Genomic DNA, 16,689 nt, shown 5'->3' on the forward strand with positions numbered 1-16,689 from the left:
ATTTCTCTGGAAGCAACAAGCAAATATGTTTTATCGTGGACTTGGCTCTCGAACTCCTGACTCTGGAACGCAGACCCGCCAGTCGCGGTCAAATTAGAACGCCGCGGAAGCTTCATTCCGAGGCCAATCGCAACGACTTTGCTCAGCCTCCATCTGGCTGAGAGCTGAAACCTGAACTTGCCAATTATGAGTTCTTTTCTTACTCAGCTTAGGTGCCCGGTAGCGCTGATATCAGCCGCAAATGTACCTACATCTATGAAGCTACCCCGCCATCGGAGTTCCTGAGTCCCCTTTGTGTTACAGCACACGACTTCCACGAACAAAATCATGTCTTCTACGTCAGAATCAACTCCACAAACTCCTACATCCACTTCGACATTGTTTGACACCACAAGACCGGTACACTATGGTGTCCTGCTCTTCCCAGGATTTCAAGCCCTCGATGTCTTCGGTCCGCTAGATGTCTTCAACTCGCTCTTTATGCTCTACCACTTCCCCACGAAGCTGACTATGCTTGCGAGCTCATCCGAAGCGGTGGCTACTTCTCATCAGCGGGCTGGCAATATGATGGGATCTCACCCGGAGACAGATTTTACCCAAAGTATGATCGTAGACCGGACGTTTGAAGAGCAGCTCAAAATCCAAGAGTCGGTCAAAAAGGGAGAGGAAAGCCCCGATGCTATCGATGTTCTCATTGTGCCTGGCGGAGTCGGCACACGCGGGAGTATGAGCGCTGAGATTGAATTCGTCAAGAGGATGTATCCCACGCTCAAAGCTGTCCTCTCTGTTTGCACTGGGGCGACTATCTTAGCGCGAGCGGGCATACTTGACGGCCGTCGCGCTACCACAAACAAGCGTGCATGGACATGGGCGACCGGAACTGGACCGAAGGTAAACTGGGTGGGTGCTGCTCGCTGGGTGGTTGACGGCGACATTGTCACTGGATCAGGGATTAGTGCGGGCATCGACGCTACGTATGCTTTTGTGTCGATACACTATGGGGAGAAGATTGCGCAGGAATTGGCTGATAGTGCGGAGTACGTTCGTTGGACAGATCCAGACCATGACCCATTTGCTAAGAGGTGGAATGTTGCTGGAACCGAGGCGTCTTGATGATTGTTGTAAAATCAGTCTCCAATCACAGTGAGAGGTTACCCAGCCCTTCACTTGGATGTGAATTTGTCCAGTTACTACTTTAAGATGTTCTGCGTGTGATGAGCTTGATGACCCTAAATCTAGTCCGGATGTCGAAATCGGAAATACTAGTGGTGAGACCGGTCGACTCTACACGAATCTTACACCATACCGTGATGTGAGGAGATCATGCGAGCAAATTATACTCAACAAAGCTAGTTGCCTCAGCTGAGATGATAGATTCTGAGGGAATTCCCAATTATTGGTAACATTAGAACTTAACCACTCATACCTTAGTCGGAAAGGATCACACAACAATCACTCGCATGTAACGTTCAGCGTTCACCCTTACTCAACCCCACTCGTTCACTTCTAATTCTAACGACTGTCAGGACCAACGACTCGCTTAATTGCTCTCTTCCCCTTGCAATAACACAACACCTCGACTTCACCACTCACCTGACATACAACATACCTCTCTAGAATATTTACTACCCGCCGAATACCTTCGACACGACGGAGATCAGGGCGAACTTCACGGTTGTGGTCACGGATATCTACACTGCGGTCTCGCTCCCCGCTTTCTATATTAGCGTGGTCTTCCAATCCGTAGAGCCTAGCAACTTCTTTATCCTCGGTATCTCTCGGCCTCAACCTTGGAACGACGCGAACGGGCTCGGTTCCAACAGCTCGACACCTTTTACCAGAATTGCCATTCAGAATGTTAAGCTTTGGGCGTTGGGCATACCATGACATCGAGATGATTCTGAAATCATTTCATGTGGCTGCGAAGGGGATTATGGGTCGGAGAGGACTGATAGTCAAGCGAGTTTTCACAACAAAGAGCGAGTCGTTGCTTGTGTCTTATTCATTAGGGTGCCGTTCATGCTATGCCAGCGCCGTGACGGCTCTTCGTGATGAGGAATTCCAATCGTAACCTATCTAGTAGGGTATCGTCCATGCCGTACCAACTCCGTGTGTATGCAAACCCAAAGTATGAGCACCCGTTCCACTGTCTGTTCAATAGGTATCGTGCCCTCCTAACGCCGCAAAAACCATTCCAGTCTGACGTCTTGTCGTCGCATACAACCGCCCTCCCTTACCCAGAAATACAGGAAGCGTCAGCCACGACCTCCACCTGTACCCTAATATCTCTCCGTCTTGTCTCTCCGCAGGTCATGTCGTAAGCCATCAAGCTCTTCGCGTCCGTCGGTACGTACCACGGCCCTGCCCTGGTCGATAGTCGCCTTCACTTTGCTACTTGCCTCGAATCGCCGCATCCAGACATTCAGATCGTCCTCGTTAGCGCTGTAATGCGGAACGAGCTCAGTCTCGTCTTGATGGCGTACAGGTTTGCGCATTACTTGCGGTTTACCGTTGCTACGACTTGCGACTCCGAAGAACTTCTGTATATCTCGCTGGAAGTCCGGATCGGTGAAGAAGATAGGATCCACATTGCTTGCCAGCCTGATGGGCGTGCAGGCAGTGAAGGGCGCCGCACCTTGAAAAGCGAAATTGGCGGTGTTTCGGGGCGAAAAGGTTGCGGAGGGAGGAGGCGTAGGCGGGTTGAAGTCGAAAGGTGTGATTCTCATGCGTTCAGGGAGATTTTGGGGTTGTGTTCGTATCTTGACGGTGGTGAATGATGGCGGAGGAGTCGACAAAGCACGGGAAAGTGGTGAAGGAGCCATAATGTCGACTAACGAAGCAGAAGACAGTGTATAACCGTCTTGTGGTTGTGATGAGGTTGCTTGTGCGATTGCCTCTACTCCAACAAAGCCCTGTTGTCTAGGCAACGCTATGCCCATCTCACTGAGTAAGAAGAGCACGCCTTCATGGCTACACACCAGATCTTCTCTTCCTTCTACAACCTGCTGCATCTGCTCTAACCAAGCAATAGTGTCTTGTTCGCGAGCGGCAGCTCCCACGATACTATCCAGGCACTCCTGATAGAACGTCCAATTGCTGCCGAGTTTGGTTCGAATATCTTGCAGCAAAGGACCAAGATTAGAAGGCTTCTTACTCTTTACTTTTGTGACCAAGCTATTAACTCGGCGCCGATGTATAGTTGAATATAGGAAACTCCTGGAAGGGGAAGATGTAGGAATCATGATGTGGCTGGAAAGGTGGAGTTGGGAACCATATGTCTTACTTTTCTTTTGTAGATATACATACCTGGGCGATTCAATTGCTAGTGATAGGTCTGAGCTTACTATTGTGACAACAAAAGACAATAGAACATGCGTAGCTAATGTGAGTATGGCTAGCTGAGATGCTCCACGATACATCGTGATGTTGCTCATCTGACCAAACACCTGAAGACATGCAGCACCCATCGACAGAACGTGATGTCGTGTGTCTGAACACGCTGGAATCACTAGAAGTAACTATAGAGAAGCCAAAACTTCCTTGACAGTCTCTTGAAGGTCGTCCTGCTTCAGCCCCAACAACGTATTCGCAAAGCCCTCCCTCTTACTCCAGTCAGCTGCAACGACTCCCCAGATCGCAACGACTTCTTCTGTTGCCTCCCCATCACCTCCCAACATCTTGGGCCTGACCTTGTTCAGCTCTTCCTCACTGTTCTCGTCGATCCTTTCGAACTTATCGCCTGTGGCCTTCTCCAGCGCAGCAAGGACTTCGAGTTGCGTGACGTAGTGGCTATGAACATACAAAAGCTTGTTCTCGGTTTCTTCTAGCTTCTCTAGAATCTTGATGACTGCGTTGCCGATGAATTCCAAGTTCGATCCGGAAAACTTGATGTCGCCGCCGTCCAGAAGGTAGGCTTTCCGGCCTTTGACATCGAACTTCAACAAACCACAGGTGAGACCATAATCGAAGAAGTGTCCAGTGACCAAGCTCGTCCATGTCAACTTGCCCGCACCACCATCGCGCTCCTTGTCTTGCATCGAAAGCAGATAGTCTCGCACGACCTTCTTGCCCTTCATGAGGGGCAGAATTTCATTTGTCTTCTCATCCGCAGAATCGCAGCTACCGAACTCGGCTGGCATCACCCTCTTGACGCCGCCTTTGAACGCAGCATCGATGAGTTTCTTCTGTGACTCGACGTGGCTTCCCGCGATTGTGATGATCAGAGCGTCAATTTGGTTGTCTCGAAGGGCTTGCGCCACTGCATCGACGTCCAGATCATCCGGGACAGTGATGACTCTTGTACCAGGATAAACTGACTTAGAGCTGTGTCTGTTCAAGATCCAAAGGTCGAATTCAGATTTTTTCAGCGCTTTGAGCATCGGAGCACCTAGAGTCCCGGTTCCGCCTATCAAGGCGACATTGTTGATGGCCATGTTGTCTGTCGAATGCAGCAGTCTTCGGTGTGAGGGGATCTAATGAACTCTGGGGTGGTGGAAGATCGGACTGGCGATGTTACCGGTTAGCATGGAGTTCTGTCGAATCGATTGTTGATAAGTAGTGGCTGCTTGTGATTGGTTCAAACTCTCACATCCAGCTCTCCTAACGAGCCCATCAGAAAACGTCATCACGATACCATGACATAAATCAAATGCAAGCTAACTGTCCTTTGACAAGAAATCGTCAGCACTTAGCGATACCGAGTTGTCGACGAAACCGCGGGCGCGCTTACTCTCGAGCTCTTCACACAGCAATACCCCACCTTGTTCGCGAATGGGGTTCTTTTCGAGACGTGCGAGCGATTACTCGTGTAGCTGTCCAATTACATTCATCGCGAGGATGGTCGATAGCTGTAAGGCTGAGGGACATCAGCTCCACGCACCTCGCATGGTCATCATCTTGGAAGAAGCGAGTAAAGCATGAACTTGATAGGCGAAAACTTCCTCAAGCATCCATACTCGCTAATATACATTTCCTCACATATATTAGTCCCGACCATAGCACCTTTCTAGAACATGTACACCGAAATACTGGCAGCAGAAAGGCCTTCGAACTTACTATATTATCATCTCTTACTCATAGGTCACTAATATTCGAAGTTCGAGGAAATATAGGTAGAGTCTGATTTTGGGTCTACATGTCTGGACTCCAACCAGGCGATCATGTACTCATGGTGCTCATTATGTTCGTCAGACACAGGAGAGAGCCTCCCATGAACATCGAAGCATGGGTGAATACAGACTTGGTTTGACATGGTAACTTCTAAAGAGAATTTCTCGTCAAGGTCAATGAACAATATGTTGCTTGTTGTTTATGCATACGGCAAGCTGAAGAGATGCACATTTTGGTTACTCTGGTAGAGTACAACACCAAGCGCGAGCCTTCTCTAACCGAACATCGCCGGCAAAACTACACAAGTCATGTAGCCTTCATGGTCTAAAAGCGATGTGTGTAACGTTGCGTTCTCGAAGGAAATTGTGTGCGACTTGGCAGGCTGTTGTTTGGGTGGTTCGATCGAAGGTGTCACGCCATGTCGTCTTACGACGAACCACACCACCCAAAGTAGGAGCATCTTACTCACCCAGGAAGCCTCATCAGCTATCAACGATGATCTCTATAAGAAACCCCGCTTCGAAGGAACGAACAACTTACACTGACCATCATACCCAGTAACCACATTTTGACAAACACGTACCATCGCACCGAGCTTCAATACCGACTTGATCTCCCAAAAAGTAGCACATTGATACTGCAACTACATTCAAGATGGCTACGCTTCCCCGCCGCCATATGCAGCATTTCGACCGTCGAGAGCTCTACACCAATCTCGAAACCAGGATAGAATATCTCCACTCATTCCTCGACTTCAGCTCTCGTACGCTTCTATATCCTTCCTGATCTGATCGCACCTGCTGACGTCGCTAGGTGACATCGAAGCGCTCATTACCGGAGCAAAATACATAAAGATGCTGATTCCCGCGATCGTCAACATCGTCTACAAGAAGCTCCTACAATACGACATCACAGCACGCGCGTTCGAAACACGGTCAACGTCGTACGAAGGCCCGGTTGATCCAAACCTCAACGAGAATTCGCCTCAGATTCTGCACCGGAAGTTGTTCCTTCGAGGCTACCTCACCAAGCTGTGCAGCGATCCAAGCAAGATGGAGTTCTGGGAGTACCTTGATAAAGTCGGTATGATGCACGTCGGCCAAGGACGGGCTCATCCTCTACACGTCGAATACGTGCATATAGGCGTGACGCTGTCATTTATCCAAGACGTGCTTACAGAGGCCATCCTCTCACATCCTCGCCTGAAGATGGATCGAAAGATTGCGCTTGTCAGGGCGCTGTCCAAGGTCATCTGGATCCAGAACGATCTTTTCGCGAAGTGGTATGTTCGAGATGGGGATGAGTTTGCAGAGGAGCGTGTTGCGCCTGAGATTGAACCAGAGGGTTATCTACATGGCAAAAAGATATTGCATGATGGAGATGAAGGCGAGAGTGAGATTGGAGATTCTGGCTCATGCCCGTTCAAGAACCTCACGGTGCAAGCACAGGGGAGGGAGGCTACTACCCCTGCTTCATCGCATTCAGCGCCGTCCAGCACGATACCACACGATGCTGACAGCAGTGCGACTTGATCAATGGAGACGTACAATGAAAGGACAGCCTTGCATGAGGATTATAACGCTTGGGCAGAACATATCTGAAGCTGCCGATCTTTATTACTGCCAACTTCGTGGCGGTTGTTGGGCGCTGTATATATCTGGGCAAAGGGTAATAATTTCGCAAATCACCAATCAATGCACAGAGCCATACCGGTGTCTCGGAGGGACTTTTAAGCTTGGGTCTGGGTAGAACCGGATCAGAGTCCGACGCCGCGGACTAGTCTACTCGGACAACGCACACCTCTACACCTACACTTCCTTGTGACAATGTACTCGCCTCCAGCTTCATTATTCCTGTAGAATACGATTCACAACGGTTTCAAAAAGACGCGCGCAAGTGTGCATTGCCTCAACTCTATCCAGGTCACCTGATGGCTGCGAATCTCTCGTCATGGTGTTGAGGTCCTGTGTAGTGGTGTTTCAGCCCGCGTGGCGTGTGGCTGCGTGCAAGTCGATGCGATGCGGATCAATGCCGCTTGGCTCCACAAACTTGCGCATGTCCCACGTTCCACAAGGAATCGACGACGCGGCCCTCGCCTCCCCGCCGTAATTACAGCGTTTTGAAAGAGTGGACACGAGAGGGTGTCAACTTGCTGTGAGGTGTCTTGCGGCGGGGTCTTGGTGTGAGTCAATATCTGACGTGACAGCGGCGCTGAGACAATGCAGCGCGCCTTGTTGTCCAACGTTTGTTGGTAGGCTTGGTGATGCACCCCGGCTAAGGGGACCATTTTTATGATGTAGAGATTCGCCGCGGCCAAACGCTCGGAAACCTTCTTTTTGCGAAGCGATCGAGCGCAAAGGCGTGCATTGCGAGCGTTGGCTCCTGTTTACGTTCAACTATGGGAGAGCATGCATGCACCGTCGCTGCGTGTGAGTCGCGCCGACGATCTGTCACTTTGACGGTATTCCAGCACACTCCATGCATCGGGAAGAGTGATTTGACCTCGAATCCTTTACAAGACGATCGAATCAGGGGAAGGCACATCCTTGTCGTGGCTGCCCCGTGCAGCCGTCGGCGCTGAGTGAGGACTAGCCGCTTCCATAGCCGTGGAACTTCAGGAAGTCAGAGATGCCCACCTTCGGCGCTCTTCGCTTTCATCACCACAACAACATTCGCGCCCCTCCCCCCTCCACCACCACAACAACGCTTGCGGACGGCTTTTGTAGTGCTGCACAGTGGTAGCACACAAGTCTCCCTCGAAACCACGATTTATTCGCCAGTTTTTTCGCACTGGTGGCGCCTGTTCTTCCTTATCTGCTGTCCGACATCGCGACACATTGCAGCCTCTTGGTCACGTCACGACGCTACCTAATAGCTGCCTGTTTTCCTTCTCGCACTCCTTCGAGCTGTTATATACACACTTCATCTCCTAATAATCTGCCCATTTTATCGCATCATCTTCGACTTTGCGCACTGACTGTTTGTGTCAACGTCATTCTGCGGCAGCAAGCTCCTAGACTTTGATGCACCAGGCTTTCGCCACGACCGATGAGCGCTGCCTGTTCTAACTTTCCACTTCTCTCACCATGCAATCTATGTTCCGTCTCTCATGGAGTACGGAGTCGCCTGGCGACAAGATCATGGAAAAAGCTGCGCTGCACAAGCCAAAACCGATGCCCATCTGCGAAATGCCAAACTATTTGAGCAAAATAAAGCGGAAGCGGGTCGACAGTCCCGAACCAGCAGTGTCGCAGCATGCGCAGGTTGTGAAGAAGTGGAAGAGTGCGCAAGGAGAGATGAGGCCAGTAGTGGCTGCGAACGGAGCCGCGAACTCTGTGAATGGAGTGGTTTCTGAGTCTGCGAACTCTGTTGAGCCGCAAGACGTTGCCAAGGTTGCCTCTGCAGAAGTATTGGAGTCGCGCGCAAAGGCGCAACCTACCAAGAAAGAAGGTGTATGCAAGAGCAGAGTACCAAAGTCTCAGAGACCAGTTATCAAAATCGAGTCTGTCAACACACCAACCGCATCTGTGGAATCAAACTTGACCAGCGTGCAACAAGCGATCGAGGCGCAAATCAACTACGAGGTTTTACTAAAGCACAACGAACTCCGTCTTATCGAGCAAGAACTGGCGAAATGTCAAATTTCGCTGGAACAGCTGAGACGTTGTTCGATTATTCCATTTCCCGGTACCGAGGGGCTATCTCAGGATCTTAGCCTCGGTGTTGGATCGTCTCTGCAAACACCTTCTGGCTACACTGAACCTCAATACGCAGCACCTTGGGGTGTCGCAGATGGTCCTTACACTCGCCATTACGCCAAATGGCTGATCTCAGATATCAAGTTCGACCCCATGTCCGAACGTGCACTCACTCAGCAAGCCCAGGGTTACTTTGGAACTGGTGAAGGCCGGACGACACGCGGCAGCTTTGCAGACTACGGTTCAGCGAGTAAAGGCCGCATGTCACGAACTTCGACTGGAATGTTGAAGATCCCGCCGCTCGGTGAAACTCCAGCACCAGCACCAAAGGTTGACCCTCTGCTGCACAAGCGATCCACGGACGGCCAATGGGTGCGACTTTACTGCGCTCAGTGCGGTCACAGCAACTTCTCGAACACGCAAGGATTCCTAAACCACTGTCGAATCAAGCACAGTCAAGTTTTCAAGAGTCACGACCAGGCAGCCATTGCTTGTGGTATTCCTGTTGACATCAATGAAGCTGGTAATCCGGTCACGGCAACTGAACCGACAGGCTCCCCGGTTGCCACACCGACAGTGGTTTTCCCTGTCCCTACGGCCCCCGGCATTGTCCATCCACTGGCATCGCAGCCTGCCCCTCCACCGCAAGCCAAGGATGTACATCGTGATTTTAACAAGTCGCCATGTGATGAACCAACACCCGCCACACCCGCTAGCTTCACCAAATCATCCTCGACGCCTTACATGAGCGCCCTGCTCGAAAAACGCGGCTTCACAGGTGACTTGAAAGCACTTGTTGAGTCGGCACGCTCAAAGGTTGACCTTGACGCCATAGAGCCGTCGGATGACGAACACGCGGAAAACACTGCAGCTTCAACGCCAATAGTAAGCGGGCCAACCCAGCTGGCGCGTCTCCCGGCTAGCACGCCCAACGCGGCACCTGCAAGCAAAGCACCGTTATCACGACTAGGCAGCAAGAAGGGCAACGCTCATATGCAAGCTCGTCTTCCGCTTTCGTTCCCGTCATCTGTTAGTTTTGAGGATAGTCACGACATGCCGGACTCGCCGGTAGACCTTAGCCCTAATACGGTTGACTCTAATCCCGGCCTGGTTAGTGACCACGACGATGATGACGACGAGGATGGAGACGACACGCACAGCCAGCCCGACTTGATCATGAACGACGACGTAGTTGTTGAGGATGCGAGTGACGTGGAGGGTGTGCAGGAGCGCACTGGATCCCGACAAAGATTGGATGGATGTTTCGAGAAGGGCGAAGGGAGTCGCAAACACTAGACGGTGAGAGCGGTTAACTCTGTTCTCTTACCGTTTGTTGTTGAGGGTCTTCAACTCCTTCTCGCGTCTATCCCCACCCCTCCCTTTTTCTCAACCCTTCTTGTATAAACTTCCTCCTTTATTCTTTTCCTTTTACTTGGTGGTTAAACTGATTTTTTATTTTCATCTTCGTCCTCGGATATACATGGTGTTGGTGGGTTAAGGGGATGGGTGGGGATGTTCTGCTCAAGCTTGTTATTATCTCACTGCACATGTCAAGTTTGTTTGCTTGGTTTTTTTTTTCCTCCTCTTCTTTTTCCTCAAAAATCTCTACGAAATCTCATCTCTCACGTGCGTCCGGATGGGAGTTCTGGCGGCGCTGGATTACGTCCGTGTATTATCTCTTGTATGAACTGAATTGGTTGGGATGGGATGGATGGGATAGGACGGTAGACAGGATGAGTGAGTGGTACGACACCCTTTTTTGTACCGCTTTTGAAACGACGATGAAAGGCAGCGAGCGCAGAACTTGCTGTTGTATATATCTTTAATGCTATGATGGATGGATATTGTAATTGACGAGTTTTTTGAAATACCGAGTTTGCGCGGCTCACGTTCTTCTCTTTTCTTGCTGCAACGTGTATGCACCTTATCCGCAATTCATACCATGACACCCATGTTGAATAACACATGCCGTGTAACTCCATAACACCCTGCTGAATCAAATGCCCCCAACCATATTCATCTTCTTTAAATACCCTCATCCCATAAACTCAAACGCCTATCCCTAGTCAGCTTCCTCACTCTCCTAACACAACATAGAAGATATCAACTCACAGCCATAACCACACACGCCAGACTAACATACGGGCTCAGTCGCTCGCCCACACGCGCAGCCTTCCACAGCGGCGAGACAAAGTAGTTATCCTTGTTGCGGTCGATGATGCCGGGGAAGACGTAGTGGGCGTATGTGGAGGTGCAGATTGTGAGCAGGATGACGAGGAGCAGGGATTGGAAGTTGAAGAGGGCTGTCTGGGGGGGGAGGGTTAGTGGGTGAGTTTGTAGATGGAGGAGGGGGGGAGGTGTACCATTTTGATGGGTTGTTTGGGGGTGTGTGTGTGGTGGGTTCGAAGCGTTGGGGTTGCTTGTTTAGAGGTTTGTTACGTTGCAAGTTGCGATGCGATGCGCTGCGTCGGGGGGAAAGCGAGTTCACGCCGATTGCGGGAGTGAGTGAGTGAGGTGAGGCGGGCGTCTGTGCGTACGTGCGTGCGTGCGTGCGTGCAGTGATCGTCACTCCTAGGAAGTCCGTCGCATCTCTCTTACTACTATATCCTCACTGTCATCTACTCGACTAGCTACCTAGCTGGGTCAACTTGACCCGTGTGCTTGTCCGGTACAGACGCGACGATTGTTCTAGTTTACGCTGGCGATGAACTGAACTGAACTGGCCTCGGTGGACGAGCACGCGACAACGACACGACCGGGCGAGCGCGAGGCTCTCTTCGCAAAGCACGCAGGAATCGAAAGCCAGACACCGGATAGAGAACTAACCACACACCACCACCGCCATCATGACAGAAGTACGCATGCGCCTCCGGCAAAAAGGCCAACAATTCCCCACGCAAGACTGTACGCACCCCCCCCTTCCCAACCCGACCTCCTCTCCACCTCCCCCCCCCTTACCCAAACCACAAAACACACACACACTAACCCACCCCCAGTAGAGACCTTCCTCCTCGCCTTCGGCGACAACGACTACCCCCTCCCAGAAACGCAGCGCCTCCTCGACGAAATAATAACCGACTACATCATCGAAACCTGCCACGAAGCAGCCTCCGTCGCGCACCACGCGCGCCGCGCCAAGATCAAACTCGACGACTTCAAATTCATGCTCCGCCGCGACACGGGGAAATTGGGCCGCGTGTCGGATATGCTGGAGACGGATAAGGAGCTCAAGAATAAGCGCAAGGCGTTTAATACGGATGAGGGGCAGGTGTCGGCCGAGGCGGTGGGGTTGGGGGAGCAGGGCGGGGAGGCGGGTCAGAGTGTGGGACAGGGGGTGGGGGATGGGGAGGGGGCAAGGAAGAAGAGGAAGAAGAAGGAGGGTTGAGGGGGGGATGGGGGGATGCGACGTGTGTGCGATTCGAGGGATTGCGTACGCTCTGGTCTCGGAGCTGGGTTGGGATTTTCGGCATACTCGCTCTACGTGTATGCTCGTCAAGGATCGCCAGTCAGGCTACACGCATAATAACAGTACTCCGACCAGATCGGCGACCGTTATCCTACCCACCACCCACTTCAGACCAACACCACCAATGGACTTGTTCATAACACCACGTCCAACATAGCAACAGCGGGTTACGAACTTCACTACTCGGAGTATAGTTATCTGGGCCAGGAAGTGTCACACGAAATTGAAGACAGAGAATGAAGGATTTAACATATTTCATTTCGCGAGCTTCTTTCCCGAGCTCAACGGAAGCGCGAGTAGGGGAAGATCTGCCTAATCATACAGATACAGAACGCCCCCCCATATACACTCCACTCCACTCCACTCCACTCCCTATATGTTCCGTTCCGTTCCACAACGCAAGCACTTTGCTTACAATCCCATCATCACCATCATCATCATGATACGGCGTTGCCCCCTTTTACGCGTCTAAAACTGGTCTCGGCCCCACTCCCTCGTTCTGGCACTGTCGCCCCTGTTCGCCGAGACGATATTCCTCTTCTCAGCAGAACCCCATCGCGTGCCTTGGTCCAAACGCCAAACCCAAGCTCTTGTAAGATATGTGTCGTAAATCATGCTCATGCCTCCTGTCCCCGCTGCTGCCTACCCTTGTTGCCGCCGCCGCCACCGCCGCCCCGTCGATCGCCGCCTTTTTGCCGGTTGTCGCCGCTGTCCTTCTGGCCCTCGCCTGCAAGAGCGTCGCCGCCGCCGAGGGTGAGGGCTGCGGTTGCGAGGCGGTTCGAAAGGTCGATTTGGGTGCGGATGGTGTTTGCGAGGTACGAGACGACGAGGACGTCCTGGATGTGGTTGTTGCTGTGGTGCGTTAGTTGTGGTGATGGTGGTGGGAGGGGACGTGGGTAAGACGTACAAGTCGCGCTCAATGTCGGCAGGGTCCACCTTTGGTGCCAGGCTGAGTGCGTTCATCAAGAACTGGCCCAGGGCGGATGAGGGCTCAGCCTCCTCGTCCAGGACGTTGTTGACGTAGTTGGAGACGCGCTCGAGCATGTCGAGAACCTGCTGGATGGCGCGCTCCAGCGAGTCGAGGTCGGTGACAATCTCCTGCGAGCGGTCCTCGCGGTCCTTGGCCGAGGAAATGAGCTCCAGCCCCGACTTCTCTGCCTCGCCGTACTTGATCTCGTGGGGCACTGGGATGAACAGACACGAGTCGGCGGCGCGCTCGGCGGTGACGCCAATAGGGGCGGAGATGTATGTGCGCGACTCGATGTCCTCGCCGGGGACGGTGGAGACGGTGAGGTGGACGGCGGGGTGGGGCCATGTGCCGTCGCCCTGCTGGCTGTAGAAGTTCTGGATGAGGGCGGAGAAGGTGTTCAGGTCGCTGCTGGTCGCGTACCAGCCGACGAGGACCTCGCGGGGGTTCGCGCGCAGGTGCAGGGCGAGCATCTGCTTCTGGTAGTCCATGTCGACCTCGACCTGCTCGGCCGTCTCGGTGTGGGGCACGGCATAGCAGTTGCGGATCTCGATCTCGGTGCCGTCTTCGCTGCGGGTGCCGAGCAGGGTGCCGATGACGCGCTCCTGGTCGGCGGGGCGGCGGATGGAGTGGTCGAGGATGGAGAAGACGGCCTGTTGACACGGTTAGACGTGGGCAGCTGTGCATGTATCGGCATGTGTGCACACCTGCGGCTGGATGACGACGTTCAGCGGGGCGGTCGAGGGCTGGGCGCCGACGGGGGCTGGGCCGAGGGGGCGCGCCAGGTGCAGGAAGGAGTCGTTGGCGGACATTGTCGCGGTGCGGGTGAGCCTTCGGGGGGTGTCGAGGGCGTCGTCGTGGTGGGGCAGTTGATATTATTCTGGCAAATCTTGGCGCTGTGGTTCGCTAGCACGGACCATCTAGATTTATTTCTGGCGGGGATTGGGGCGTTGCAGTGGACAGCAGACCACAACACACAATGGCGCCAATGCGAGGACGTGGAGCACCGCGCGCATCTTTCCGCGGACGAGGGGGCGGCGGAGGAAGAGGAGGAGGATCAAGGGGCGGCGGGAGGGGAGGCGCACGCGGGGGAGCACGAGGCGGCGCGAGAGGTGGAGCGAGAGGTGCATCGAGAGGGAGAGGAAGAGGCGGCATGCGAGGACGGGGTGGGAACAGAGGCGGCTTTGCTGCTGCGCGGACCGAAGACGCAAAGGACGACGCGTGAGTGTGGACGGGAGACACAGAAGACGTGCACATACTGACACAGCCCAGATTCACTGCTGATGCGCCCGAGTACCCCGAATCTGAGGACTCAGCCTCTGACATGTCCGACGACATGTCCGACGATGACGACGAAGACGAGGATGCGACGACTGCCTCACAGGCCTATACCGCCCTTCTGCAGTCCTTCCCTTCGCGCCAGTATGCCGGCCCAGACGAACCACGCGCAAAGAAGCGCAAGCTCCATCACGCGGATCCGGCTGAAGAAGTTGATGCGCAGGATGCAGATATGGTCGTGGCAGAGGAAGAAGAGGCCGTCGACATTGACGACGACGCGCAATCCGTACACGACGACGATGCAGAGAATGCCGAAAATGTCTTCGAAGTCCATTTCGCCAACCCCGACGACAACGAGCTAGCCACACGGCTGAAGCACATAGCGAGCAACCAGTGGGCATCAAAGAAGGTGCATGGCGGCGGAGGAAGAGGAGTGCTCCAGGTGCCCAGCACAGAAGAGAAGGCTCTGTCGCGGCGGAACATCAAGAACATCCGCGACGTCCAGCTCAAGGCCCGCCTCGCCGACAATGCCCTCAAGGTAGTCGGCGACCTGGACGAGCTCGAGAAAATCATTGCGCCCTCGATATTCGACTACCAAGACGTGCTGTTTGGCGCAAGAACGGTGCAGAGCGCGAGTCGTCTGCGCGACATCACCTGCCTCCACGCCCTCAACCACATCTTGATGACGCGAGATCGCGTGTTGAAGAACAACGCGAAACTGGCTGCTGCTTCCGAGGACGACGACGCCGAGTACCGCGATCAGGGCTTCACCCGACCAAAGATCCTCTTCCTACTCGAGACAAAGCAAGCCTGTGTGCGTATTTTGGACTCGATAACAAAACTACACCACTTTGAGCAGCAAGAGAACAAGAAGCGCTTCCTGGACAGCTTCTCCCAACCAGAGGACAAATTCTCAGACGACAAGCCAGCCGACTTCCGCGAACTCTTCGAGGGCAACGACGACAACGAATTCCGCGTCGGTGTCAAGCTGACTCGAAAGACGCTGAAATTCTACTCGACCTTCTACAACTCAGACATCATCTTCGCCTCGACACTAGGCCTTCGACGTGCCATCGAGTCGGGCGACCCCAAGAAACGAGACTCGGACTTCCTCTCCTCCATCGAGGTAGTCATAATGGAGCAAGCCGACGCAACCCTAATGCAAAACTGGGAGCACGCCGAGTTCGTCTTCGAGCACCTCAACCTCCAACCCAAAGACCCCCACGGCTGCGACTTCTCACGCGTGCGATCCTGGTACCTCGACGGCCACGCCGCCCACCTCCGCCAAACCATCATCCTCTCCGCCTTCCTAACCCCCAAAATCAACACCCTCTACAACAAGCACATGCGCAACATAGCCGGCCGCCTAAAATACACCCCAGACTACACGGCCGGCCTCATCGAATCCCTGCCCCACGGCATAAAGCAAACCTTTACCCGCTTCGACTCGCCCTCCCACCTCACAGACCCAGACACGCGCTTTAAGTATTTCACAACTACCGTCCTGCCCGCTATCGCCCGCTTGCCCCAACCCCCGCAAGCTGGCCAGGGCGTCCTCGTCTACATCCCCTCGTACCTCGACTTCGTCCGCGTTCGCAACTCCCTCGTCGACTCGAACTTCTCCTACGCCTCGATCAGCGAGTACACGGATGCGACTGACGTGCGCAAAGCCCGCAGCCACTTCATGACCGGCAAGCATGCCCTGCTGCTGTATACGGGGCGCGCGCACCACTTCCATAGGTATAATCTGCGCGGCGTCAAGAGGGTGGTGTTCTACGGGTTACCTGAGAACCCGCTGTTTTACGATGAGGTCGTCGGGTTTATTGGCAAGACGGTTGAGAGGGGCGAGATTAGTCGTGCGGAGGGGCATGTGCGTGTTTGCTTTTCGAAGTGGGAGAGACTGGAGTTGGAGCGCGTTGTGGGGTCTAAGAGGGTGGGGAAGATGGTCGGGGATAAGGGGGATGTGTTTGATTTTGTGTAGATAAGATGTAGACTTGTTGGGATTATGGAGCGTTTTTTATTGCGCTTTTTGTTGTTTGTGGCGTGCATGTTGGTACTGTGGGGATATCTTGTCTTGTGCTTGTCTTGTGGGGAGTTCTCCCGCTCAGGGGTTTTCAAATGAGTTTGAAGTAATCAAGTCTACCACATTCATCCACCCGTTCTTCATCACC

At 53.3% G+C, this 16,689-nt stretch overlaps 9 protein-coding genes across 9 annotated transcripts; 5 read left to right on the forward strand and 4 right to left on the reverse strand.

The window, feature by feature from the left end:
- Positions 1 to 387: 387 nt before the first annotated feature.
- P153DRAFT_270018 (class I glutamine amidotransferase-like protein) lies at positions 388 to 1,098 on the forward strand (the record flags this gene model as incomplete). The annotated part of the gene is made up of 1 exon (XM_033662896.1): positions 388 to 1,098. A coding segment is annotated over one exon (711 nt), but the record flags the coding sequence as incomplete, so codon positions are not given.
- Positions 1,099 to 2,084: 986 nt separating this feature from the next.
- On the reverse strand, positions 2,085 to 3,770 carry P153DRAFT_61422 (uncharacterized protein). Its single transcript, XM_033673303.1, has one exon. The coding sequence runs from the start codon at positions 3,465 to 3,467 to the stop codon at positions 2,280 to 2,282; it is 1,188 nt and encodes a 395-aa protein (XP_033521594.1). The 5' UTR covers positions 3,468 to 3,770; the 3' UTR covers positions 2,085 to 2,279.
- On the reverse strand, positions 3,519 to 4,433 carry P153DRAFT_296249 (NAD(P)-binding protein; the record flags this gene model as incomplete). The annotated part of the gene is made up of 1 exon (XM_033664077.1): positions 3,519 to 4,433. The coding sequence occupies one exon, from the start codon at positions 4,431 to 4,433 to the stop codon at positions 3,519 to 3,521; it is 915 nt and encodes a 304-aa protein (XP_033521595.1).
- A 1,330-nt stretch (positions 4,434 to 5,763) lies between these two features.
- P153DRAFT_295390 (uncharacterized protein) lies at positions 5,764 to 6,641 on the forward strand (the record flags this gene model as incomplete). Its single annotated transcript, XM_033664026.1, has 2 exons — positions 5,764 to 5,872; positions 5,923 to 6,641. The coding sequence occupies 2 exons, from the start codon at positions 5,764 to 5,766 to the stop codon at positions 6,639 to 6,641; spliced, it is 828 nt and encodes a 275-aa protein (XP_033521596.1).
- Positions 6,642 to 8,195: 1,554 nt separating this feature from the next.
- On the forward strand, positions 8,196 to 10,103 carry P153DRAFT_295593 (uncharacterized protein; the record flags this gene model as incomplete). The annotated part of the gene is made up of 1 exon (XM_033664040.1): positions 8,196 to 10,103. One exon carries the CDS (start codon positions 8,196 to 8,198, stop codon positions 10,101 to 10,103), a length of 1,908 nt encoding a protein of 635 aa, XP_033521597.1.
- Positions 10,104 to 10,842: 739 nt separating this feature from the next.
- On the reverse strand, positions 10,843 to 11,425 carry P153DRAFT_387752 (DUF1242-domain-containing protein; the record flags this gene model as incomplete). The annotated part of the gene is made up of 3 exons (XM_033670681.1): positions 10,843 to 10,863; positions 10,920 to 11,114; positions 11,420 to 11,425. 3 exons carry the CDS (start codon positions 11,423 to 11,425, stop codon positions 10,843 to 10,845), a joined length of 222 nt encoding a protein of 73 aa, XP_033521598.1.
- Positions 11,426 to 11,483: 58 nt separating this feature from the next.
- Positions 11,484 to 12,192, forward strand: P153DRAFT_406488 (TFIID-18kDa-domain-containing protein; the record flags this gene model as incomplete). Its single annotated transcript, XM_033672032.1, has 2 exons — positions 11,484 to 11,711; positions 11,804 to 12,192. The coding sequence occupies exons 1-2, from the start codon at positions 11,654 to 11,656 to the stop codon at positions 12,190 to 12,192; spliced, it is 447 nt and encodes a 148-aa protein (XP_033521599.1). The 5' UTR covers positions 11,484 to 11,653.
- Positions 12,193 to 12,512: 320 nt separating this feature from the next.
- Positions 12,513 to 14,081, reverse strand: P153DRAFT_368530 (eukaryotic translation initiation factor 3 subunit F). Its single transcript, XM_033668537.1, has 3 exons — positions 13,948 to 14,081; positions 13,181 to 13,893; positions 12,513 to 13,125 (listed from the first exon to the last, which is right to left on the reverse strand). The coding sequence occupies exons 1-3, from the start codon at positions 14,050 to 14,052 to the stop codon at positions 12,891 to 12,893; spliced, it is 1,053 nt and encodes a 350-aa protein (XP_033521600.1). The 5' UTR covers positions 14,053 to 14,081; the 3' UTR covers positions 12,513 to 12,890.
- A 244-nt stretch (positions 14,082 to 14,325) lies between these two features.
- P153DRAFT_320748 (U3 small nucleolar RNA-associated protein 25) lies at positions 14,326 to 16,682 on the forward strand. Its single transcript, XM_033665123.1, has 2 exons — positions 14,326 to 14,461; positions 14,513 to 16,682. The coding sequence occupies exons 1-2, from the start codon at positions 14,394 to 14,396 to the stop codon at positions 16,497 to 16,499; spliced, it is 2,055 nt and encodes a 684-aa protein (XP_033521601.1). The 5' UTR covers positions 14,326 to 14,393; the 3' UTR covers positions 16,500 to 16,682.
- The last annotated feature ends 7 nt before the right edge of the window (positions 16,683 to 16,689 follow it).

This window comes from Dothidotthia symphoricarpi (genome assembly GCF_010015815.1).
Source record: "Dothidotthia symphoricarpi CBS 119687 unplaced genomic scaffold P153scaffold_15, whole genome shotgun sequence".
In the NCBI taxonomy this organism is placed as follows: domain Eukaryota; kingdom Fungi; phylum Ascomycota; class Dothideomycetes; order Pleosporales; family Dothidotthiaceae; genus Dothidotthia; species Dothidotthia symphoricarpi.

What these genes read in the sequence shown, in the direction of transcription:
- P153DRAFT_320748 (XM_033665123.1), top strand. Translation starts at nt 14,394, where the DNA reads ATGCGAGGACGGGGTGGGAACAGAGGCGGCTTTGCTGCTGCGCGGACC. An exon ending in GAAGACGCAAAGGACGACGC is followed by an intron (nt 14,462 to 14,512) that starts GTGAGTGTGGAC and finishes GACACAGCCCAG; the next exon opens with ATTCACTGCTGATGCGCCCG.
- P153DRAFT_368530 (XM_033668537.1), bottom strand. Translation starts at nt 14,052, where the DNA reads ATGTCCGCCAACGACTCCTTCCTGCACCTGGCGCGCCCCCTCGGCCCA. An exon ending in ACGTCGTCATCCAGCCGCAG is followed by an intron (nt 13,894 to 13,947) that starts GTGTGCACACAT and finishes CCGTGTCAACAG; the next exon opens with GCCGTCTTCTCCATCCTCGA. An exon ending in GCCGACATTGAGCGCGACTT is followed by an intron (nt 13,126 to 13,180) that starts GTACGTCTTACC and finishes AACGCACCACAG; the next exon opens with CAACAACCACATCCAGGACG.
- P153DRAFT_61422 (XM_033673303.1), bottom strand. Translation starts at nt 3,467, where the DNA reads ATGGGTGCTGCATGTCTTCAGGTGTTTGGTCAGATGAGCAACATCACG.